We start from the raw sequence: 24,881 nt of genomic DNA, 5'->3' as shown, positions 1-24,881 counted from the left end.
TGGGACCTGAGCAGGGCAGGCGGCCAGCGTCAGCCCTCCCGGCTGGGAACCCCTCTGAGGTTCTCGGGGAGGCTGGGAGATTAGTAGAAATTTACACTTCTGTGGAAACACTGGAAGGAAAAGCTTGTCCACCTTTTAGCTGTTCTCTGGGACGATCCAGGAGAATCAGGGTGGTTGGCTTCCGTATCTTACAGTGGCATCCATAATGAGTTAGTTCAGCAAGATTGCCGTTCAAGCAGTTGAATGGCTCCTTAAACCCCCCTGCCCTGCATGTTTACTGTGCATGGAAGAGCCATATGGCGTGGTCTTGGGACAGCTCACTCTTCATCTTTCTCCTGCGCCTTTGTTTGGGGTGGGGTTGTTGAATTCTATTGCCCTCGCTAGACTGACACAAAAGGAAGGCATGAGGGTGGCACGTGGATTTCCACCATCCATGCGACACCAGGCACCCCTGCTAATCTGCCCCTGCGGCCTGGTGCCACACCACTTTCCAGTTGTGACCCAATGCAATGATGCCTTTGGAGTCAGAGCAGGTGCTGGGGCCTGTACTTACCGCTGAGCCCCTCCCTGGAGGTCTGGGTGACATTTTCTCCGGCTGATCCACCTGTGGCTAAAGCAGAGAGCTGGACGCCTTCTGTCCTGTCTGCAAGAGGCCAAGGGTGACGGTGGCTTTGCTGTCCCCCCAACTCCTCCCAGGCTGGCTTTTCCTTAATATGTAGTTTTAAGACTATTTATCTTCATTTATTTGAAAGCAAGATTGAGGGAAAAGGGGAAGGAGGAGAGAGAGAGAGAGAGATTGAAATTCCCTCTTCAATGGCTGGCTCTTAATGACCACAAAGCTGAGGCTTGGTCAGGCTGAGGGCAGGAGCCAGCAACTCCATCTGGGTCTTTCACGTGGATGACAGGAACCCAGGCACCTGGGCTACCACCTGCTGCCCCCAGGTGGACCTCAAGTGGGGTGTGAGTACCTCAGGTAGAGGTACCACCTATGCCACAACACTGCCTTCCCTCAGTACATTTTGCAGGTTAATGGTACTTGTGGGAAGCATGAACAATTCTTCACAAAGGTGCTGTCCTGAGCATATTGGCTTCCTATCGCGGTTATAGCCTGGTGGCTTTATCTACAATGCTGTCCTGGATGACAGCTGTGCGTGGAGGCTAAACTCGGGGGGCATCTCCCGGGGCTGGGGTCCAGGTGTCCACATACTAGAGGTGGTGGGGGGCCGCCTGCTTCCCAACCTTTGTCAGCTCTGAGAGGTGCCCGTGTTGCTAGGCTCCTGGCCCCTACTGCAGCCCCGGGGCTAGGTCTGACTCCCCTCTCTGGCCCTCTTGTCTCTCTGTTAAGACGGGTGCCATGAGGCCCCTCTGGGTCACCGAGTGACCTCCCTGACCCCTAAGTTCTCACGCGGTTGGACTAAAAGCCCTTCCTGCTCACACACTCAGGGATTTAGAGCTGGACCTCTGCAGGGAGCCAGCTCTCGGCCCTGGCGCGGGCGGGTGGTCGTCCACATGGCCCCGTGTGACTCCTGGCTGCTTTCCTCCCAGTCTCAGGTGAGAAGGATGTGGTGTTTCTGATCGATGGCTCTGAGGGTGTCCGCAGCGGCTTCCCTCTGTTGAAAGAGTTCGTGCAGCGAGTGGTGGAGAGCTTGGACGTGGGACCTGACCGTGTGCGCGTGGCCCTGGTGCAGTACAGTGACCGCACCAGGCCCGAGTTCTACCTCAACTCCTTCATGGACCAGCAGGGCGTGCTCAACGCCATCAGCCGCCTGGCCCCACTGGGCGGCCCGACCCCCAACACGGGGGCCGCGCTGGACTTTGTCCTGAGGAACATCCTGGTCGGCTCCGCGGGCAGCAGGATAGCGGAGGGCGTGCCCCAGCTCCTCATCGTGCTGACGGCAGACAGGTCCGGGGACGATGTGCAGGGCCCCTCGCTGGTGCTGAAGAAGGGTGGGGCCGTGCCCATCGGCATTGGCATCGGCAACGCCGACATCACCGAGATGCAAGCCATTTCCTTCATCCCCGACTTTGCCGTGGCTATCCCTACCTTCCGGCAGCTGGGCACAGTCCAGCAGGTCATCTCAGAGCGGGTGACCCAGCTCAGTCGAGAAGAGCTGAGCAGGATGCAGCCTTTTTTTCCACCCCAGACGGTGCCAGGTGAGGAGGGAGTTCGGTGGGGCTGGTTGCAGCTGGGGGGTGGGCCTTGTTCTTTGCAATCACCTGGACCACTTGTTTAGATTCTGGGCTGCTTTTCAGGTCTGCTTCCTCCGCAATGCAGAGTACAAGGAATAGAAGCTGTGGATTAAGTTGGGATCCACCTGCTGCTGGGCCACCTAACTCTACCTCCAAAGTCCTCCCAAACTCCCAGCTGCTCAGAACCATCTCCTGCAACCTCCACCTGCTTAGCATCCTCTGCTCTCCGCTCGTTGGCCCAGAGGAGGGCACGGTGTTCCCTCCACCTGTCTGAGCTTGCTGCGGCTGCCCCCTTCCCCTCCTCTCGTGGCCATCTCCTCTTTAAAGACTCACTCACACTCCAGCGTCTTCTTCCTCCTGCTCTTCTCTGAATCCACCTCCACATGGCCTTCCTGCTCACTGTTCCCCAGAATACTCTGGGCCAGATCCCACCAGGTGCCCAAGCCCGGTGGGTCGTCCTACCTGGCCTACAAGGAGCATGTGCCTGGTTGAGGCTCTCTCTGCCCCGAGGCAGAGGCCTGTCCTGGAGTGGACCCTGTGCGCTGCTTCCTCATGCTCCACGGTTTTTCCTCTGCTCGGCCACCTGCAGACTAGGATGCATCCGTGGCTCATTCCGTGGCCCACTCTGTGGCCCACTCTGTGGCCCAGTGTTCTAACACAGGACTTGGTGGTAGGATTCCTCTCCTGCAGGGCAGGTGGGCGGCTCGCTCATGCCAACTTTGGTGCCCGTTGGGCTGACTCCCGCGGTGGTATGTGGTTACAGGCGTGAGCAACAAGAAGGACGTGGTGTTTCTCATCGACGGGTCCCAGGGTGCTGGCCCCGAGTTCCAGTACATCCGCACCTTCCTTGAGAACCTGGTTGGGAACCTGGACGTGGGCTTCGACACTACCCGGGTGGCTGTCATCCAGTTCAGCGAGGACCCCAGGGTGGAGTTCCTGCTGAATGCACACTCCAGCAAGGATGAGGTGCAGAGTGCCGTGCGGCGGCTACGGCCCAAGGGCGGCCGGCAGGCCAACGTCGGGGTGGCGCTGGAGTACGTGTCCAGGAACATCTTCAAGAGGCCACTGGGCAGCCGCATCGAGGAGGGAGTCCCGCAGTTCTTGGTGCTCATCTCCTCAGGCAAGTCTGACGACGAGGTGGACGACTTTGCTGCCGAGCTCAAACAGTCTGGTGTGGCCCCGTTCACTGTGGCCAGAGGTGCCGACCGCGAGGAGCTGGTGAAGATCTCGCTGAGCCCTGAGTATGTGTTCTCTGTCAGCTCCTTCCGGGAGCTGCCCAGCCTGGAGCAGAAGTTGCTGACGCCAATCACCACCCTGACCGCTGAGCAGATCCAGCGGATCCTGTCCGCCACCAGCTACCCTCCTCCAGGTATGACTGCCAGGCCCAGGGGTCACTCCCCTTGGGGCATGTTGTGACAGTAATATGGTAGTCTTTGAGGCCAGCTTGTTCATGGGTTGAATTAAAGTAAAGGTTGTACACTTGGCCAATGCCTACCCTTCCATATCCACCAAGATACCTCTTAGTAGAACCATGCTGTGTCTGTGGGTGATGGATGTGCCATGGGGCACCTCCATGGGAGGGTGTGGGAAAGGATATTCAAGGTTGAGTTGTGGAAAGGACATTTGGGGAGCACACAAGGAATGGGGATTTTGGCGGAGACTGAATGTTGTCAAGAATTAGAGGTAGTTGAGAGAGAGAACCCTTCCGTCTACTGGTTCACTCCACAAATGGGCACAACAGCCAGGTCTTGGCCAGGCCTGAGCCAGGAGCCAGGAAGGTCATCTGGGTCTCCCACATGGGTGGCAGGGTGCCCAAGCACTTGGGCCGTCTTCCCAGCCTGTGCATTGAATAGCAGGGAGCTCTTGGGACAAGGCTCATCCTTTGATATGAAACTGGTGTCACTTAACTGGCAATGCTGCAACACCAGCCCCTGAAATTGGGCACTGGAAAGGCTGATACTTAGGAGACTGCAGGCCACGGCACAGGCTGGTGAGGAGGCAACGACCACTCATGTTGGCTGGAGAGGGTCCCACTTTCATCCTGCCCGAGTGTGGTCACAGCCTGACCTTGTAGGATGCTGACCCTCTGGGAAGGGGCGGGGCTGGCTCTCCAGGGCCAGAGGTTGCCTGTCCATGGCAGAGTGAATGATTCTGGGACATGGACCTCTCAGCTCTCAGCATCCACTGCTCAGAGACTGGCTGCGGAAGAGGCAGTGGTAGCGGAGCTCTGCCGGTGACAGCACAGTGATGGAACCAACGGTAATGTCCCACAGACGGAACAAGTGACCCACCCTCCCAGAACTTGATGTGATTTTGTGCGGTTGAGCATCCTTCATGAGCAGCGTTTCAGACCTCTGATCCTACACTATTTTTGTAAACTCCTGAGAGAGGGAGGGAGGACGGGCAAGCTGAAACATGGCGCTTACTCATGTGCCAGTCCTGACACCCCGCAGGCCAATCTGTGCCCGAGGCAGAGTCTGAAGGTGTAGAATCCAAACGTGGCATCACCTGAATGTCACTACACTGCCAATGGTGGAGCATTTTGGGTTTCAATGCGTCAGGTTGGGGTGAAAAGCTGACTCATGGGTGAATAAGATGGGCAGTAGTCATGAGAACACCGTGCACCTGCTGTGGACACTCTATAGAGATGCGTGTGCAGAGAGCAGTGCCCAGCGAGAGGGCAGGCTGGGTCTGTGGCGACAGAATCGAGAACTTTCAGGGTCATCTCTGAGTGCGCTCTCCTCTTGCCAACACAGATGTCAGCCCCACTAATCACCCACTTTCCTGGGGGCCAGAGTTCACAATCTGTGGATTATTGGTAAATCCACATCGGGTTTCGAAGGGATGTTAGCATTCTGTGAGTTAGCAGCGGTCCAGCCCTCAGAGCCAAAATCAACAGAGATGACTTAGAAAGAGAACTGAGCTGAAACAGCGTTGGCTATTTACAAAAGGATTAATTTTTTAATCATTAATTTCCCCCCAAAAAAACCCAAAACAAACCACACATGCTTGGCAGGGAACAGGTTCATCCTGCAGCTCTGCAGCTGAACGCACAGCTCGGAAGCGAGGCAGAAGAGCCTGGCGACCAGCGCGTGCTGACCGGGCCCCTTGCGCTCCCCTTTCTCTGCAGCTGTGGAGAGCGACGCCGCAGACATTGTGTTCCTCATTGACAGCTCTGACAGCGTCCGGCCCGACGGCCTGGCACACATCCGCGATTTCATCAGCAGGATTGTGCGGAGGTTCAACATTGGCCCCAGCAGAGTGAGGATCGGGGTGGTGCAGTTCAGCAACGATGTGTTCCCTGAGTTCTACCTGAAGACCTACCGGTCCCAGGGTCCTGTGCTTGAAGCTATCCGACGCCTGAGGTTCAAGGGGGGCTCTCCGCTGAACACGGGCAAAGCCCTGGAGTACGTGGCCAGGAATCTGTTTGTGAAGTCGGCCGGGAGCCGGATCGAGGACGGGGTGCCCCAGCACCTGGTCCTGCTGCTGGGGGGAACGTCCCAGGATGACGTGTCCAGGTTTGCACAGGTGCTGCGCTCCTCGGGGATTGTGAGTGTGGGCGTGGGCGCCCGCAACGCAGGCAGGACGGAGCTGCAGAGCATCACCAATGACCCCCAGCTGGTATTCACGGTGCGCGAGTTCACCGACCTCCCCAGCATCGAGGAGCGGCTTGTGACATCCTTCGGGCCCTCTGGGGCCACCCCGGCACCTCCTGGTGTGGATGTGCCTCCTCCTTCTCGGCCAGGTATGCATGGGTGACCTGTGACCGCCGGAGTGTTCTAGCATTGGGGGAGTAATTCCCACGCAGGGTCATAAGTTCCTTCTCTTGGGGTTATTTCTGCAGACAACATTAGCAACTGGGTTGTACATGCTTTTTAGAAAGATGGATGCATGGTCACATATCTTACATCCCCCCTGGGGAGAACTGTAGCCCATAGAAACATGTGACGAGGTCGGCCGTGGGCACTGGCTCTGAGCAGGACGGTGTCTGTGGAGTCGCCCAGCCCACACCCCTTTGGCCATGGCTTTGGAGTCAGCCTGGTTTTGCTGTGGTGGGGTTCAGGGAGTCCGTCAGTCCAGGCCAACACTTTCTTCAGATCGTTGCGAACTTCAGGAAACGCCTGCCTGGCAGGACTGGAGGCTGTCCACTCCAGCCCAGCCCTGGCGTGGACTGGAAGCTGTCACTCCAGCCCACCCCTTGCGTGGGGAAGCTGTCCACTTCTGGCCTGTCCTGGGCCCCTGGCTGTCACCTCTGAGGATGCCAGGAGCAGCCTTGGCCCTCCTCCCTGGGGTTCAGCTCTGACGCCTGGAGCAGACCATCTGGCTCTCCAGGGACAGCCCTCCTGGGCGCTCTTTCTGCTGCCCTGGGGCTGCTGTGGCACCTGATGTGCCTCCCACAAGCTCTGAACTTGCCCCTTCTCTCCACGCCAACCCCAACAGCTGAACTAGAAGCCGCAAACCAGCCTTCACTTGGCACTGCCTTGCAGCCGGAGAGCTTTTGGAAAACCCCCACCGTGTCTGCATTTGCAGTGTGTTCTGGTGCTTGCTGGCTGCCTCTGCCATGCCCCGCCTTCCCCAGGGGCCCCAGTCCTGCCAACACTCTTGCTTCTATCACAATGTTTACAGTGGATTTTCCGAAGCAGCCGAGACCACAGACTGTCCAGTGCAGCTCTCCACTGGACTCCTGGCACTCAGCCTTGGGCTTCAGAAAACCGCCGTTTCCTGATCCTCTCCCCTTCCTTTGGAGGACTTTTATCTTGTGTCTTCATTGTCAGCAAAAATTGGGGGCTGCATTCAGGAACGAGGGAGCATGGTGAAGGTTTTCATTGTGGTTGAGTTATCAAGACAAGTTTCAGCATTTCATTCTTTTTTCAAAGATTCATTTATTTATTTACTTATTGGACAGTCAGACATTCAGAGAGGAGGAGAGACAGACAGGAAGATCTTCCGGCTGTTGATTCGTTCCCCAAGCGGCCGCAATGGCTGGAGCTGCACTGATCAGAAGCCAGGGGCCTCCTTCTAGTCCCCCATGTGGGTGCAGGGTCCCAAGGGTTTGGGACACAAGTAGGGAGCCGGATGGGAAGTGGGGCTGCTGGGGTATGAACCTGCACCTATATGGGATCCCGGCATGTTCAAAGCGAGTACTTTAGCTGCTAGGCTACCGCGCCGGGCCTCTTCGTATTTCATTCTCATCTTATGTATTTCTATTCTGGGCATGGGAACCTGTTCTGGCCTCATTCTCGCTTCCACCACTTTCAGAGAAAAAGAAAGCCGACATCGTGTTCCTGTTGGATGGGTCCATCAACTTCAGGAGGGACAGTTTCCAGGAGGTGCTCCGATTTGTGTCTGGAATCGTGGACACGGTTTATGAGGAGGGCGACTCCATCCAGGTGGGGCTGGTGCAGTACAACTCCGACCCCACGGACGAGTTCTTCCTGAGGGAGTACCCCACCAAGAAGCAGATCATTGACGCCATCAATAAGGTCATCTACAAGGGGGGGAGGCACGCCAACACCAAGGTGGGCCTGGAGCACCTGCACCTCAACCACTTTGTGCCTGACGCTGGAAGCCGCCTGGAGCAGAGGGTGCCTCAGATTGCCTTTGTCATCACGGGCGGCAAGTCGGTGGAGGACGCTCAGGAGGTGAGCATGGCACTCACGCAGAAAGGGGTCAAGGTGTTCGCGGTCGGCGTGAGGAACATCGACTCGGAGGAGGTGGGGAAGATCGCATCCAACAGCGCCACGGCCTTCCGCGTGGGGAACGTCCAGGAGCTGTCGGAGCTGAGCGAGCAGGTGCTGGAGACCCTGCACGATGCCATGCACGAGACCCTGTGCCCTGGCGTGAGCGATGTTTCCAAAGGTGAGCCTCTCTGCGTGCGTGGTGCAGTCCTCCGTGTGCGTGGTGCAGTCCTCCGTGTGCGTGGGCAGTCCTCTGCGTGCGTGGGCAGTCCTCTGCGTGCGTGGTGCAGTCCTCCGTGTGCGTGGTGCAGTCCTCCGTGTGCGTGGGCAGTCCTCCGCGTGCGTGGTGCAGTCCTCTGCATGCGTGGTACAGTCCTCCGCGTGCGTGGGCAGTTCTCCACATGCATGATGCAGTCCTCCGCGTGCGTGGTGCAGTCCTCCGCGTGCGTGGTGCAGTCCTCCGCGTGCGTGGGCAGTCCTCCGCGTGCGTGGTGCAGTCCTCCGCGTGCGTGGGCAGTCCTCCGCGTGCGTGGTGCAGTCCTCCGCGTGCGTGGGCAGTCCTCCGCGTGCGTGGTGCAGTCCTCCGCGTGCGTGGTGCAGTCCTCCGCGTGCGTGGGCAGTCCTCCGCGTGTGTGGTGCAGTCCTCCGCGTGCGTGGTGCAGTCTGGTCCTGTCTGTAGTCACAACTCCGTAAGACCCCACGGTTGCTCCACAGATTGCTAGAGCATTCGGTCTGGGACTTCAAACCCTGGCAGACTCCCTCGCAAGCACGGCGCTGGTGCTCCTCTGACTGCCGCTGTAGGGAGCTTGTCCAGTTAAAGCCCACAAGGAGATGTACTTTCCCTCCTCCTGCTTCTGTTTACAAAGGTTTATTTATTTGAAAGTCAAGGTTACAGAGAGGAGAAAAAGAGAGATGGAAAGAGAAAGTGTGCTTCCATCCACTGGGTCACTCTCCAGCTGGCCCAGGCTGAAGCCAGGAGCCTGGAACCGCTTCTGGGTCTCCCGTGTGGGCAGTGGGGACTCGAGCACTTGGGCCAATTTCTGCTGCTTTCCCAGGTGTGTTAGCAGGAGGTTGGATGGGAAGTGGAGCAGTCGGGGCCTGAACCGGTGCCCACGTGGGATGCCTTTGTGTCAGGTGGCTGCCGAGCTGGCTGCACCACAGAGCTGCACACCCTCCTCCTCTGTTCGATTTCCTGAATAAATCAGATTTATTGATCTGTGTTTCTGATCCTAGGCTTTCTAGATCTGCTGTTGCTGTCAGAGAATTTGCATCCTCCAGTGCTTCAAATTAAAGCGCAAACTTGGGTGGTCTTTGCATAGCAACTGGATGGTGTCCAGCCCAAACAGATCAGCAGCTCCAAATACACATGTTTAAATGCCAGGCCACTGCAGTTCCTCACAGCTTCTTGCCTTCATCTCTGAGGGTGGAGGGGGGCAGGTCTAATTGTTCCTCAAAGCACAGACAGACGCAGCGCTTGGCCTGAAACCTGAGGTTCAGGGACCCAGGGAGTGTCTGTCATGACACATGGCTCATTGCTGGTCTCTCTCCTTGCAGCCTGTGACCTGGAGGTGATTCTGGGCTTTGATGGCTCAAGAGACCAGAATGTCTTTGTGGCCCAGAAGGGTCTCGAGTCCAAGGTGGACATCATCCTGAACAGAATCAGCCAGATGCAAAGGGTCAGCTGCAGCGGCAACCAGACACCCACTGTGCGGGTGTCCGTGGTGGCCAACACGCCCACGGGCCCGGTGGAGGCCTTCGACTTTGACGAGTACCGGTCAGAGCTGTTCGAGAAGTTCCGTGGCATGCGAAGCCAGCACCCCTACGTGCTCACAGCCGACACGCTCCGGCTGTACCAGAACAAGTTCCGGCAGTCTTCGCCTGACACTGTGAAGGTGAGTGGGCCCGGGCACACGCTCCTGGCACGTCCCGGGAGTGGGTGTGTCACATGAACAATCCCCGTGTGTGTGTGGGGTGGACCCATGTCCATACCTTGTTCACTGACTGCGTTTCCAGTATATTTGGTTAATTTCATTGAAATGGTATAAAAATCCTGCAAGTCAGTAATTGGGCTTGAACTCATGTTTAATTGTATTTTATCCAGTGAGTAAGTTGTGTTCCTACCTCACAGTTCTTGTATGCACTCCCAAACTGCACACGGGCGTTGCACCACACATGCACGCACGCACACCTGAGCGCTATGTGAACCTGTGCAGGGTGTCATTGCCCAGCACCTTAGATGGAGCGACCCAGACAGAACGTGTTCATTTTCTCATGTCCTGGGGCTGGAGGTGTGGACTCCCCCGAGGCCTCTCTGTATGTGTAAAACGATGGAGCCTGGTTGGGTTGTGTGTATTTCTGGGGTACAATGTGATGTGCAATGCGTGCTGACCACAAGTGCGTGGCTCACGCTTCCTGCTCTTGTTGCGACTTCAGGTTTGACTTCTTGATGCGTGGGCCCTCGGTGAGCTGGGACAGCCCACGGTGCAGTGAGCGTGGGCCCTCGGTGAGCTGGGACAGCCCACAGTGCTGACGCGTGGGCCCTCGGTGAGCTGGGCCAGCCCACGGTGCAGTGAGCGTGGGCCCTCGCTGAGCTGGGACAGCCCACGGTGCTGCCGCGTGGGCCCTTGGTGAGCGTGGGCCCTCGGTGAGCCGGGGCAGCCCATGGTGCTGTGAGCGTGAGCAGCTGATTCCCCGAGTGCCGCCCTGCCCTTGCCACCCGCAGCAGGTGCAGCTCTGCATCCCGGTCTACTTTGCTCTTAGCTGCCACCTGTGAGAGAGAACATGACGTGCTTGGCTTTCCCTGGCTTATTTCCCAGAGTCCATTTTGCTGTAGATGAGAGGGCGTCATTGCTTATGGCCCTGTAATACGCTGTGGCGCCACGTTCTCTTCATCTGGTCATCAGCTGGTGGCACACAGCTTGGTTTCATATCTTAACCATTGTGAATGGTGACACAATAAATACAGGAGTGTGGGGATATCTGACGGGCTGATGTGAATTCCTCTGAATAGATGCTAACGAGTGGAGTTGCTGAATCTTTTTACTGTATTTCTTTTGTTTGTTAAGTTTTACGGTAAAAGAACAATGGTGGGTTTGGAGGAGGGAGAGAGGCTGAGCTCCCCTTGAGCCAGGACTGAGACAGGCCCGCGCTGGCAGCTGGTCCCTGTGTGTGGCCAGCTGCGGTGCCATCACTGTGGCCTCCCACTTTGAGCCAGGACTGAGACAGGCCCGCGCTGGCAGCTGGTCCCTGTGTGTGGCCAGCTGCGGTGCCATCATTGTGGCCTCCCACTTTGAGCCAGGACTGAGACAGGCCCGCGCTGGCAGCTGGTCCCTGTGTGTGGCCAGCTGTGGTGCCATCACTGCGGCCTCCCAGGGGCTCCGTGAGTAGGGATCTGCATCCAGGAGCTGGAGCGGGGGCCTGAACTCAGGAACTCCAAGTTGGAACACAGGCATCCTAAGGGATATGTTAGCCACGTTCGGGACAAGTTCTAGGCTGTTCTCCGTGTGGCCATCCAAACAGGTGACCCCACTCAAAGCTGCCCACTCTTTGGATGCTCACCGGCACTGATGACTGTTTTTGTTGTTTTAATGAAACAACTGCCTCCTTCTAACCGGGGTGAGATGGGATTTCACAGGCGCTTGCTTGGGTTTGCATTTCCTTGGTAATTCGTGCCATTGAGCATTTTTGCATAACTTGTGGGCCATTTGAACTCCTTCTTTTGAGAAGTGCCTGATCATATCAGTTGCTCATTTTTAAGTAGGATTTTGTGTGTGCGTGGTGGGGAGCTTCGAGTTCCTCACACTTTCTGAATGCCGAAGCTTTGCCAGATGGACAGTTTGCTGTCTTGGTTCTTGGCTCTGCTGTGGGAGGTTTCTGTGTTTATTGTAATCCCGTTGGAGTATTTTTTTTTTTTTTGCTTTTGGAATTTTAATCCAAAGACATCATTGTTGAAGTGTGTCCCCAAATCTCCTCTGCGTGTGAGGTCCCATGCTGCAGGGGGGCTGCCTGTCTGGACCTCATCGCTCTCTAGAAACTGTCTCCTAACAGCCACATCTGACACGCAGGGCTGAGGACTTCCACGCTGGGGTGCTGGGGGAGCGCAGAGCAGCAGAGACCCTCCCCTGCAGGCCACACGCCACACACTTCACACCACAGACACCCTCCATGCACTCACACCTCACAGAGACACACAACATACCACACGCTCACACACACCACACCACACACTTCACACCACAGACACCCTCCATACACTGACACCTCACAGAGACACACAACATACCACACGCTCACACACACACCATAAACACCATATACTTCACACCATGTGCTAGTACATTCCACAGATATGTACCATACACTGACACCCCACACGTACAAACACACATTTACATCACAGACACACAGCTTACCACACGCTCACACACACACACACACATACTTACACCACATGAGTCCCTACACATTCTGAAAACTCTATCACAAAAGTGAGAGTGGAGCGGACCTTTTATTTTAGTGCCTTATTTTTGCTTTTACAAAACAGTCAGTGGCATATCGTCATTCAGTTGATACCCTGTGTGCTGGCCCCTGATCTGTGTCCCGGAGAGACATGAGCCCTCACTGACCCCAGCCTTCCGTGGGCTGGGCTGGGGTCTGACTCCTGACCTCGTCTGCAGGTGGTCATTCACTTCACTGATGGGGTGGACGGAGACCTGGAGGACTTACACAGAGCTTCCGAGGAGCTCCGACAGCAAGGTAGAGTCCAAGGCCTTCTGAGTGACAGAGGCACCCCCTGGGTGGGGGAGGCAGGGCACACTGCTCCACGGGAGGGCCCCTCTATTGGCGGGAGTCCCCCGAGGAAGCATGCTGCACCAAAGGAGTCTGCTGTGGTCACCTGCCCTCTGGTGCCTGTGGGGCCTTGGCATGAGGCCCACAGGGGATCCTTGCCCTTGGTGGGAAGCTTCACCCCCAAGTCCTGGCACCTCCCTGCGTGTCCTAAGACCCATTCATCTGGGAAGCCACCGGGGGCACAAGAAGAAATGACATGAGAAGTCACTCATGTGACTCCATGAAAGAGAATGCGAAAGAGTAAGACTGCCCTGGGCGCTCCGCCGATGAGCTGGCTCTGCCCAGTGGTGGGGGTGAGACTGCCCCGGGCGCTCCGCCGATGAGCTGGCTCTGCCCAGTGGTGGGGGTGAGACTGCCCCGGGCGCTCTGCCGATGAGCTGGCTCTGCCCAGTGGTGGGGGTGAGACTGCTGTTCCCCAACCCGCAGGACGAGGCTGTGGTGTTTCCATTCTGCCCACAGCACAGCTGCCTTAGGCAGGATGCCAGCCTCGGGAAGTCTCCGTGTGGGTGACTTACGCATGCCTCTCCCTGTGTCTACACTCACCATAGCCATTCAGCTAACGGGGCATGGTCAGTCCACCCAGCCTGTATGGGCATGGTCAGCCCACCCAGCCTACGGGCATAGTCAGTCTACCCAGCCTGTATGGGCATGGTCAGTCCACCCAGCCTACAGGGCATGGTCAGTCCACCTAGCCTGTATGGGCATGGTCAGTCCACCCAGCCTACGGGGCATGGTCAGTCCACCCAGCCTGTATGGGCATGGTCAGTCCACCCAGCCTACGGGGCATGGTCAGTCCACCCAGCCTACAGGGCATGGTCAGTCCACCCAGCCTGTATGGGCATGGTCAGTCCACCCAGCCTACAGGGCATGGTCAGTCCACCCAGCCTGTATGGGCATGGTCAGTCCACCCAGCCTGTATGGGCATGGTCAGTCCACCTAGCCTGTATGGGCATGGTCAGTCCACCCAGCCTATGGGGCATGGTCAGTCCACTCAGCCTGTATGGGCATGGTCAGTCCACCCAGCCTGTATGGGCATGGTCAGTCCACCCAGCCTGTATGGGCATGGTCAGTCCACCCAGCCTGTATGGGCATGGTCAGTCCACCCAGCCTACGGGGCATGGTCAGTCCACCCAGACTGTATGGGCATGGTCAGTCCACCTAGCTAATGGGATGTGGTCAATCTACCTAGCCTAATTCGTGTGAGGAAGCATGCTGAGGTTAAGGTTGGATTTTACACTTAAATTTTACTAAGAGGTTAATAAAAAAAAGGAACAAAGATGTTCCAGGCATGATCAACTCCCATGGCCCGTGTCCCCTTGCAGGTGTCCGAGCCCTGATCTTCGTGGGCCTCGAGCGGGTGGCCAACCTGGACCAGGTGACGCAGCTGGAGTTTGGGCGTGGGTTTATGTACAACAGGCCACTGCGGCTGAACCTGCTGGATCTGGACTACGAACTGGCGGAGCAGTTGGTGAGTGTTTAACGTCATTTCACACAAACTCAGGGGCACTGGGCCAGTTCTGGGCTGGGGCAGGGTGCCCGGGGCAGGGTGGCCAGGGAGGAGTGCCTGGGGGCTTCGTTCAGTTCTCAGTCAGAACTGCCTTGTGGATTCTGGAAACCCCGCTGGGCCAGCCGGGGAGAGGTGGCCAGCCGGGGACGGGGCTGCCGGTGTCTACGCAGTGGCCTGCAGGACCCATCTCCCCTTGGCCTCCTGTAACGCTTCTCATCCCCAGGATGGGGAAAGTGCCGTCCCCAGGAATAAAGCCCTGTAGGGTTCAAAGAGCCCGCAGGATGAAGCCCACCCTGACCACCACCAGCCCCAGTCCAGGCCCTGCTTAGAACGAGGACCACCAGGAGCGATTTCATCTCGCCCCATGAAATCCACCTGCGTCTGGTGGACTCGCCTTCACCAGCCTATCAGTGACTCATTCTTTGGCAAGAAATGTCTCGCTAGTTAAACATGTCTGCTTTTCCTTTTTTAGGACAACATTGCTGAGAAAGCCTGCTGTGGGGTTCCATGCAAGTGCTCGGGAGAAAGGGGTGACCGTGGACCCATTGGCAGCATTGGGCCGAAGGTAGGAGGCTCTTCCGGAGCCTTGGGATACCCTGGGTCTCCCTGGTCATGGCGTGGAGGTGGGGGTGTGTGGCCAGGGTCCCTCTCCCTGGAGATGGTCAGTGAGCGTCACTGAAGTGTGGTCAGCTGGGGTGTTTTGCCCCCTCAGTTGGGGCACTAGCAGCCTTTCTCAGCAGAATGGGAGCTGGGAAGATCTTAAGAGAAAAGAAGCATGCCAGAGTCACACATGGGGACTGTGCAGTCCTGGGCAAGGTGACAAGCTTCCCGCTGCTCGGCCAGGCAGAGGGCTGGTTGAGGCGTCTCAGGTGGACCCCAGGAGACCGTGGGATGTGACCGAGCACCTGTTTCCTTTACTAGGGCATATCTGGAGAAGATGGCTACCGGGGTTATCCTGGCGACGAGGGTGGACCCGTAAGTAAAGGCTTCAATTCCTTCTTTCTGTCCTGGTCGTTGCGGTGGACTTGTGGAGGGTGCAGGCTGTTCTGCTGCCAGATGCCTTTCCCTTTGGGAGGAAATACTGATTTCCAGTTTCCTTAGAGACTTCCTCAGCCTTCTACATTGTGATGGGTGGGAAACCTGAGGGTGACAGGTGTGGGTGGGAAGTGTGGGCTGTGCCGGCTCCCGTGCAGGGGTGGAAGTGAGCCAGGGCAGGGATGGGAAAGCTAGGGGTGCTGCAGGAATCCCCCTGTAGAGCAGCCTCGCAGGTTGTGGCTGGGGTTGCGGAAGGCCCAGTAGCAGGGCCCTCGGGACACAGCCTTGGGAGGGACTCTGGAGCAGGCTCTCAGCCTGGGGTGGGAGTGGAGAGGATCCAAGGCTTTGGCTGGGGTGTTGGGGGTGAGTGCAGAGCGGGGAGCCAGGGCTATGCCAGGGCTCAGTCAGGCCAGCAGGGTCACTACACAGAATGTCCCCTGTGCTGTGGCTCCTCTCCTGCAGGTTCAAGGCCAGGCCCAGGACAGGGGTGCTGAGGGCCAGGACCTGCCCTGGGTATGTGAGTCCAGGGAGCACCAGCCTGAAATGCCTTCCTTTCTCTCCACAGGGGGAGCGTGGGCCTCCTGGCGTGAACGGCACACAAGGGTTCCAGGGCTGCCCGGGCCAGCGAGGAGTGAAGGTGCCGTGTTGGGGCTGGGCTTTCATTGGGACTCAATTTCCCCAAGTGCCTCTCTGTTCTGCATTAGTAGCGGGGCTTCTACCTTTGGTGGTCGGGCTGGTGAGGGGAGGGCTGAGGCTGGAAGGGCGGGGGCTCAAGAGGGGAGCAGCAGACCTTCGGGGAGGCTGCAGTCCCCTGGCTTTGGCTTTGGACCCTGGGAGGAACCGGGGAAGTTGGAGGGGGCGTGCGAAGAGGCGTGGCTGGTGCAGGGAGGGGCCACGAAGCTACGTAGAGCCCCTTTCCTTGACTTTCTGGGGCCAAGACCACCCAGGTGCTCTGTTCCTGGTAAATTTGCTTTCAGTGCCCACTTTCCGCACCCCACATGCCCGTGGGAGGAGCAGCTGAGGAACTGAGGCCCTAAGACTGAATTTTCAAATGCAGTGACAGTCCCGTGGGTGGGGATGGGCACGCTGGCACGCTGGGCACGCTGCTGCTCCTGCCTGGGGACCCAGCAGACAGGGAGGGCTGACTCAGCTTGTCCCCCACCTTCCCTTCCAGGGCTCCCGAGGATTCCCCGGGGAGAAGGTAAGCTTGCCTTTGTTTCTTACCTGGACGGTGCCTGCGGGGTTCTCAGCTCTTCCCTTTGCCGGGAGTGCTTTGTGCTCACCCGGCTGTGCTTGTCCCTGCCAGGGTGAACTGGGAGAAATTGGCCTGGATGGGCTGGACGGCGAAGAGGTAAGTGAGCTCCGAGTCCTGGAGCTTCCTGCAGTTCCTGCGGCTCGGCAGTGGGGAAGCTGGCCCGGGCCTCACTGTGCGCCTCGCCTTTGGCAGGGAGACAAGGGGCTGCCCGGGACGTCGGGGGACAAAGGGAGTCCTGGCAGAAGGGTGAGTGGGCGCCGGGCATTGCTGATGCTGCCAGGATGCAGACGGCCTGTGGGGAGGATGTTCCTTCACCCCGTGTGTGTACATGAGTGTACTTGTGCATGCAGGTGTGTGTGCATGTGTCTGTGTTCAAGACTTATTTATTTGAAAGGCAGAGAGAGTGTGGGAGGAGAGAGAAATCTTGGGTTTTCTGGTTCAATTCCCAAGTAACCACAACAGCCAGGGTGAAGCCAGGAGCCAGGAACTTCATCCAGGTCTCCCACATGGGTGCAGAGTCCCAGGCACTTGGGCCATCCTTCGCTATTTTCCCAGGCCGTAAGCAGGGAGCTGGATGGGAAGCGGGGCAGCCAGGGCTTGCTCGTAGGGGATGCTGGCGACGTCGGTGGTGGCTGAGCCTGGTGCTCCACAATGCCGACCTGTGGGAGTGTTTCAGGCACACCTGCTCCAAGCAACCCTCTCCAGCCTCTCCCCGACTGCTGTGACCTTGGTGGCCCCCAAGTCCCTCGTCTGTGCTGACACGAGGCATGGCACTTTCTCAGGGAGAGAGCATGCTGCAGGGTGACAGAACTGATTTATTTTGCTGCAAATGAGCCTTCAGTGTGTGGCTCAGAGTGGGTTCTCGATACAGATTTGTGCACTGACTGTGTGGGTCAGTAATGCTTGGAGGGCGCTTTGCTCTTTTGTGGAAATGAGTAAACACTAAGCCCCTCTCCATGTAAGTATAAGATGGAAGGCTGATTTCTAGGGCAACAATCGACATCCTGCATGTGCCAGGAGTTACTGTGTGTGTTAGGCCTCTGGGTTCCAGATGTGGGTCCAACTGTTCTCACCATGAGATGACAGGTGAGCACACCTGCTCCACCTCACTGTCTGGTCTAGCCTTCTGCCATCACTGTCAGGGACGCACAGCGAGCCTGGAAGATGTGGGAAAACCTGAATGTTACCTTCTGCTTGTGTTTCTCACACAGGGGGACAAAGGCCCGAAGGGGGAGAAGGGAGAACGCGGTGATGTTGGGATCCGCGGGGACCCGGTGAGGACTGCCCTGAGCTGGGGTGAAGCCCTGGGCAGGAGGGCCTGTCGGGGAGGAGGGATGGAGAGGGACTTAGCATGGACCCAGCCTTGAGATGCGCTCTGCAACGCGTACAGCACGTTTCTTGCATTTCTTGGCTTGCTGGGGCTGAGAGGGTGAGTCTGGGGTGTATCTGCCTCTGCTTGGACTGCGGGACGAGGTTTGCTGGCTGTGGCCAAGGCTCCATCACCGCCAGGTGTGTGGAATCTGGGCTGATGCTGTAGAAGGCATGGCCCTTCTCACATTGGCGAGGCCAGCCACGCTCCGCTCGGTGGACCCTCAGCACAGTGGCCTCCTTGTACCTTCAGCTCATCCCTCACCCTTGACACTTACAGGGCGACTCGGGACGGGACAGCCAGCAGAGAGGACCCAAAGGAGAGACGGGTGACATCGGCCCCATGGTCAGTGCTGCCCCTTTCTAGATGTTCCCTGGGCAGTCATGGGAATCACAGTGACACTGGCTCCTCAGTGGCCACGGAGGCACCCTTGGGGCTGCAGGGCGGCCAGAGGCCGGCTGCAGCGTCCATGAGAAACCCAAGAAGGAAGCCCCGTGTCACTGAGCAACCTTCAGTGGGTGGAGTCTATGTTGCTTAGATGCTTATGGAAAGTGTCCCCTGCAGTGCCTGTGGATGTGGTGATGCCCCTGGGTCCAAGGTCTCCCCCCAGGACTACCCTCCTGCAGCCAGGGTCCTAGGCCTTCCTGCAGGGCCGCCCCCCTGCAGTCAGGGTCCAATATATTCCCCAGTCCACCCAGGGCAGCTGTTTGGCAGCCAGGCCCCTCCCACCATGGGCGGGGCCTAGGCTGTGACATTTTGAACCCAGGGAGCCTCATGTGCGTTTTTCCCCCACACCAGGGTCTCCCGGGAAGAGATGGAGTTTCTGGAAGTCCCGGAGAAATCGGGAAGGATGTGAGTGTCCTCAGGGCCCTGGGGGAGGGGCTTGGGGGGTTCTGCAGGGTTCTGCGTGGGGCCCCTGAGCCAGTACCCCTGGACTCTCCAGGAACTTCACAACCTCTTTCCTTAACAGATGCCAGAACAGCGTGGGCCTGGGGTTGGTAGGGAGCAGGTTGCTGGGTTGTGGTCTGGGAGCTGGGACTCCGCAGAGCACAGGCTGGCACCTGCCGTGGGCCCACAGGCTGCATCATTCCTTGGCAGAAGGCAACTGGGTTTTAGACAGCGAATGGGAAAGGTTTAGCTAGTTCCTCAAGTCCTGCGGCTTACGAAATCTGTCCTTCCAGAACCTTCCTGCTCCACCTCGTCTCCCCTGCCTGATTTCCCCTTTCTGCCAGCAAAACATACCAGAGGGAGGCCTTTAAAAGTGGTGTCCTGGTTGCTTTTGTGTTTTTGTATTTCTATTATTTTCCACGATGCGGTTTTGTAAATCTAGGAATCCCCTACCTCCCCACTCTCCATTCCTTGTGTTATTCCGACAGTATAGTTCTTCAGGAAGAGTCAGGTCCAACATTGTGCTACTTAAGTGTACCATGGCATGGAGGCGTATCCTATTGTCCTGGTGTATTTAGCAGTTTCATTGGGATTTCTGCTTTGATTCAGGAGTAGAGATGCATACTGCTGAGCGCCTTCATTTTCCAGTATGCTAATTTCCATTGGAAGTTCATCTATGAGGATGCATGTATACATATATGGAAACATCCCAGGTGCTGGCTGAAAGAGAAATGGGTCGAGAAACGGGTATATCTCCTGTGTGGAACAGTATTCAGCTATGAAAAGGGATGAAATTCTACCCTTTGCATGCAAACAGTCCCAACTGGAGACCATTAAGCTCAGTGAAATAAGTCAATCCCAAAAGGACACATATCAAATATTATCTCTGATTTAAGGCAACATTCACACAAAACATCAAACAAATAGATATAGGTAAGCAGGTGTATTTATCCTTTGTTGCTTTTGCATTTTTATCCCACTGTCTTATTTTTTAAACCTCAAGCAGAAGTGTTGATTCTGGAGTGAGGGGAGCAGAGGCAGACGAGGGACGGGTTGACATTCGTCGTCTCGGCATTCCCCTTGGTGCCTGTGTGGGAACAAGGGGACCGGCCTCATTGCATCTTACAGTGTGAGGCATCTCACAGCTGCTTTTTGGGAAGCTGTTCTAGAAGCATCTGCACAGAATAGCTCATTGCTTGCCCGCTGTTGAAGTCTGTCAGAAAAATGTTGAGGCCAAAGTGATTTACTGTCATGTGTAGGAGGTCATTTGGAAGTCCTTCCAGGGTCCAGAGCCACAGAAGGTGGGGCCTCTGGAGCTGGAGGGGACAGTCACTGCACGGGGCAGCAGCAGTCTGGGAGTTGACCAGGCTTTAGGAAACATTCTGGGTGCTGGTGGGTGCCTGAGACAGGTCTCCACTGGGAAATGGATGGCGTGCTAAGGCTGCCGCTGCTGGGGCTGGGCAGCTGAGAGCAGGACCACCGAGTGGGAGCGCCTCAGCTGGCAGCCGACCAGAGAGAGTTCATGGAGGCGAGGGGCGTCCGGGAGGGACTGTCACTTGTCATGCAGTGATGGTCTGTGGCCTGATTATGCTTTTAACGTCCCTGAGATAACACATAGGGTTCTTGTCTCAGAAGCTTTGTGCACTGCGGTTGGATAATGCAGTTTAGTGGAGCCATGTAATGAAGTAAGATGGGGGAGCACCAGTTAAAGGCAATGAGCCGTGACTCCCTGAGTTTGTGGGCCGGCTCAGAGCTCAGCGTGGTGAAATGACTTGGAACACAGTGGTACACAGGATCCTTTCACCCACACATGAGCTGGAAACTTGAGCTTGAATTTGTTTGTGGTCTAGGGCTCTGGTAGATGCAGTTCTCTTCAACAGGGAAGGCCCAGCAGGGTGGACCCCGTCCCGCTGCTTCCAGCTTTGCTGTACAAGGAGGCTCAGGCCCAGATGCAACCAAGTCCTTCCTGCTGGGCTCCATCACTCCTCCTCCACAGGCTTGCCTGGGGCCTGGGCCAGACCCTGAGCCTGGCACACTCTGACGTCCCCTTGGGAGGGGCCACGATGGATGGCTGCCCTGTGGAGGGGGAGGGCGGACAGTGCACCGAGCGCTGGCAGCTTGGTCACCCTAGCCATGCCTGGGCTGGTGCCCTAGGGTGAGCAATGTGGTTCTTAAGTGGACATGCAGATGAGGCACAGGGCAGTCCCCAGAGTACCCACCCCCACCCTGAATAGATAACCAAGGACTTTTGCACAGCCCTGCTGCAGGGCACAGCCAGAGGCAGGCAGTGTGGGTTACCCAGGCTGCAAGCCTGCAGGCTATGGGGTGTCTATCAAGGCTTACCAACCTGTGAGGGCAGCTGATGTTCCAGAACTTTCAGGTTCATGTGTGTGCACTTGGTCTGCTTCACAAGGCTTAGCCTGTGTTGTCCTTGGCCTGAAGAACTTGGAGACGCTTAGGTTCCAGTGTCTTGGACACATCCCGTGACTGTTCATGGTGGGTAGGCCACCATGCCCGTGTCACTTGGCTTAGCACAGCTAAGGGCTTTCTGGGTGTTCGTCAGGACCTGCATGCAGGCGAACACCTTCTGTGGGAGGATACAGGAGTCATCTGTACATTCCCAGGGCTGTGAGGTGTGGATTTTGGTTTCTGGCACCGAGGGGTGCCAGCCGCGGGTGAGCATGTGGCTTAAGTGCCGGGGAGTCCCGGGCTCCGTGCCTGGCATTCCCAGACTCCGCCTCACAGCTTGTATGGCTTCTTCCTCTACAGGGCGGCCCTGGCCGCAGGGGCCCTCCTGGAGCTAAGGTAAGCCCTGTGGCTGATGCCTCTGTCTTGGTCTGTGTGTGGCCTAGCGAGGGCTCCTGGGAGACCAGGGGTCACAGAGCCCATGTGTAGCCCAGCCGGGTACCGCCACATCCTCCTCACTCCCTCTGTCCCAGGGCTGGCTCGGCTCCCATAGCTCAATTGGCAGCTACCATATCTCGTGCCATCTCCCCGAACCTCACTTCTACAGGGATGTGGGAGGGCGATTTCCACAAGGACCCAAGGGCTGAAGGCAGGGCAGTGTCTGAGGAGAGGGTGGCCTGGCCTGTGCCCTGCCTTGGCCTGCCCCTGCCCTAGCCATCAGCAGGCCACAGCCTTCTGCGCTGCCAGTCCTGTCACCTTCGCAAGGCAGGAGCAGGTGTGGAGCACTCTCATGTCGTAAAGCTGCCTTGAGAGCGGCCCAGTGGTGACAGCAGGGTGCCAGGGGCACTTCTTCCCTGTGTCTCCTGCACCGAGAGCCAAGCCGACCAGAGCTGCCACCTGACTCTCCCACCCATCTTCTCTGTTCCCAGGGCAACAGGGGTGGTGCTGGCCAGCCAGGCTTCGAGGGAGAGCAGGGCACCCGAGGTGCACAGGTCAGTGCCCGTGCTAGAACCGCCTGCCTGCCAGTGCTTGCCCCGCCTCTGATGCTATTTGTCTTGAAAAGCCGAGGTGGCAATCGCATGCTGTGATAGGCACGGCTGCTTGGTTGGCCCCACCTACTGGCTATGATGGACAGGTGCCACTCAGAAGCTCCTCGCGGGCCTAAAGACAGCCTCTTCCCTCCTCAGGGCCCACCTGGTCCCACAGGACCTCCAGGACTGATCGGTGAGCAAGGCATTCCAGGACCCCGGGTGAGTCACCCTTGCTTGGGACCCCTCCCCTGGCTAACCGTGCTGCGTTGCCCAAGCAGCAGGAGGGTGCCAGGCACAGTGCTGGGCACCAGTGAAAGACTCCATTTCCCAGAGTCCCTTCCCAGCGCAGGCCCGTGGGGTGGCCAGCGAGGGACAGATGTGTCCAAAGCTGTGGACTGGAGCCGTGTGTGAGCTGAGTGGCTGCTGAGCCCTGGAGGGCGAGCACAGTGCTGGGTCCTTGGCCCCTGGCACAGGCTGTATGTGGTTCGGAGCCTCCTGTGCAGCCTCAGAGCTTACACCTGCTGCAACGGGAGCTGTTGGGATGCTGAGCCAAAATGTGTCAGTTGGTGTTGCCTTGCTGGAGTCAGTGGCCATGCAAACCCTGGTTTCTCCTGGGTTAGGGATGGTACCAAGGCTGCCATGCAATCCTGTGTCACAGGAAATGGCAATGCCCAATAGACCAGGCACGAGCTGGTCTGGTGCTGTGAGACTGCACAAAATTGCCCCGTGATGGGAGTAGGGAGAACCTTGCAAGCACTGTTGGCTTAGAATATCCTCTTCCAGCTTGAGCATTTGTAAATGGCTTGTTTGCAGACTTTTGCAAGCTCACCCAACAGTTCCAGGAGTGCTAATCAGTGGGTACTCTCCCACCACTTGTTTGGGGGACATCTGGATTGTGTAAACTACACCCTGCTTGAGGAGTTATTTTCATTTCCTGATTGGTTCTTTCAGCCAACATGCCCACTCACCTGGTTCCTTGTGGGGGCGTGAAATTGGGTGTGCAGTGGGCCCGACGTCCAGGCTGGTTGATGGCCAGCGACCAGGTCTCGCATGTGCCTCTCTGTCCTGGGAGGCTGGTGCCGAGGAGCTGCTGGGACTCACGCTGGCCTAGGACTCCGGCATGTCCCAGTGTTGAGTCCCCAGCTCCGTGCACAGCCTCTGAGCAGGGTTCTGCAGGCAGGACAGGTCCCCCGCCCTGGGCAGGCTCTGTACCCCGAAGTGGGCGAGAGGTCCTCGTGCATGGACGGCAGAGATGTGCTGACACCTTCTTTCTTGTGCTCCAGGGAAGTGGAGGCACAGCTGGGGCTCCTGGAGACCGTGGCAGAATCGGGCCCCTGGGGAGAAAGGTTTGTGGGGAACAAGTGGGGGTTTTCAGGGACGGTGACCCTGCCTGCCTGCTTTCTGGGAGTTCGCTAAATGTCAGTCTTGATTGCGGCTGTCTAAGAAGAGGCTGTTGCCCCTGTGCAAGTCTGTCCTTGGGAGTTCGTCGTGGCCTCTGTCTTGGTGGTGCTGCTGGGTCTCCCACGTGGGTGCAGGGCCCCAAGGCTCTGGGCCGTCCTCTGCTGCTTTCCCAGGCCACATGCAGGGAGCTGGATGGGAAGTGGAGCTGCTAAAATGCAATCCGTTGCCTGTGTAGGCCCACAAATGAAGGATTAACTTGCTACACCACTGTGCAAGCTATACTCTGCGTTTCTCTGCAGTCAACACTTTCTTGGTTCTCACAGAAGGGAGCATGTGCAGCATTGCTTGAATTTGTTTGTTTATTTTTTGATTAAAGCTGATTTCTTCAAAATGTGAAAACTGAAGTAGGCCGTGACCCCACCCCTACCCCAGGGATGGTGCAGGACGGAGCTGCGCACTGGACGCAGCTGGGCGCTGGATGCAGCTGGGCACTGGACGCAGCTGGGCACTGGACGCAGCTGGGCGCTGGACTCAGCTGCACACTGGACGCAGCTGGGCACTGGACACAGCTGCGCGCTGGACGCAGCTGCGCGCTGGACGCAGCTGGGCACTGGCTTTCAGCCTTGTTTCTCTGTTTAGGGTGAGCCTGGAGAGCCGGGACCAAAAGGAGGTGTTGGCAACCGTGGCCCTCGTGGGGAGACGGTAAGAGGAGGCTCAGGCTCCGGCTGGGCTCGAGGGCCCTGCAGCAGTGTGGGCAGCAGGGGGTGGACTCCAGACATGCAGGACTGAGTGCTGAGCTCTCTGGCCTCCCTGAGACACGCACCACTGGACGCTGGGCTCGCTGGCCTCCCTGAGACACACACCACTGGACGCTGGGCTCGCTGGCCTCCCTGAGACACGCACCCCTGGACGCTGGGCTCACTGGCCTCCCTGAGACATGCACCCCTGGATGCTGGGCTCGCTGGCCTCCCTGAGACACATGCCCCTGGACGCTGGGCTTGCTGGCCTCCCTGAGACACGCACACCTGGACGCTGGGCTCACTGGCCTCCCTGAGACACGCACCCCTGGATGCTGGGCTTGCTGGCCTCCCTGAGACACATGCCCCTGGACGCTGGGCTCACTGGCCTCCCTGAATGGTGTGGGCGGCAGGGACGGCCTCCAGACATACAGGGTTGAGCACAGCTCCTTGTGTGGTTGGGATCCCACAGGGAACTTGAAGCCTGCAGCCTGTGGCAGCCAATCAATGTCACAAGGGTTTTTGTCCTTGGAGGT

General features: G+C 57.6%; 1 protein-coding gene across 1 annotated transcript in view; it reads left to right on the top strand.

Moving 5' to 3' along the window:
- The window catches only part of COL6A3 (collagen type VI alpha 3 chain), a 74,615-nt gene that overhangs the window by 28,438 nt on the left and 21,296 nt on the right, over window positions 1-24,881 (top strand). The window contains exons 8-28 of the mRNA XM_058665172.1: window positions 1,546-2,154; window positions 2,954-3,559; window positions 5,321-5,935; window positions 7,450-8,049; window positions 9,423-9,760; window positions 12,545-12,623; window positions 14,039-14,184; window positions 14,696-14,788; window positions 15,145-15,198; window positions 15,824-15,895; window positions 16,433-16,459; window positions 16,565-16,609; window positions 16,706-16,759; window positions 17,725-17,787; window positions 18,162-18,227; window positions 18,681-18,734; window positions 21,540-21,575; window positions 22,106-22,168; window positions 22,364-22,426; window positions 23,491-23,553; window positions 24,248-24,310. Coding sequence (XP_058521155.1) covers window positions 1,546-2,154; window positions 2,954-3,559; window positions 5,321-5,935; window positions 7,450-8,049; window positions 9,423-9,760; window positions 12,545-12,623; window positions 14,039-14,184; window positions 14,696-14,788; window positions 15,145-15,198; window positions 15,824-15,895; window positions 16,433-16,459; window positions 16,565-16,609; window positions 16,706-16,759; window positions 17,725-17,787; window positions 18,162-18,227; window positions 18,681-18,734; window positions 21,540-21,575; window positions 22,106-22,168; window positions 22,364-22,426; window positions 23,491-23,553; window positions 24,248-24,310 — 3,809 coding nt within the window. The remainder of the gene's footprint in view (window positions 1-1,545; window positions 2,155-2,953; window positions 3,560-5,320; window positions 5,936-7,449; window positions 8,050-9,422; window positions 9,761-12,544; window positions 12,624-14,038; window positions 14,185-14,695; window positions 14,789-15,144; window positions 15,199-15,823; window positions 15,896-16,432; window positions 16,460-16,564; window positions 16,610-16,705; window positions 16,760-17,724; window positions 17,788-18,161; window positions 18,228-18,680; window positions 18,735-21,539; window positions 21,576-22,105; window positions 22,169-22,363; window positions 22,427-23,490; window positions 23,554-24,247; window positions 24,311-24,881) is intronic.

The sequence above is a fragment of the Ochotona princeps genome, chromosome 5 (genome assembly GCF_030435755.1).
Source record: "Ochotona princeps isolate mOchPri1 chromosome 5, mOchPri1.hap1, whole genome shotgun sequence".
Classification (NCBI taxonomy): Eukaryota; Metazoa; Chordata; class Mammalia; order Lagomorpha; family Ochotonidae; genus Ochotona; species Ochotona princeps.
This window is presented reverse-complemented; position numbering and strand designations above follow the sequence as displayed.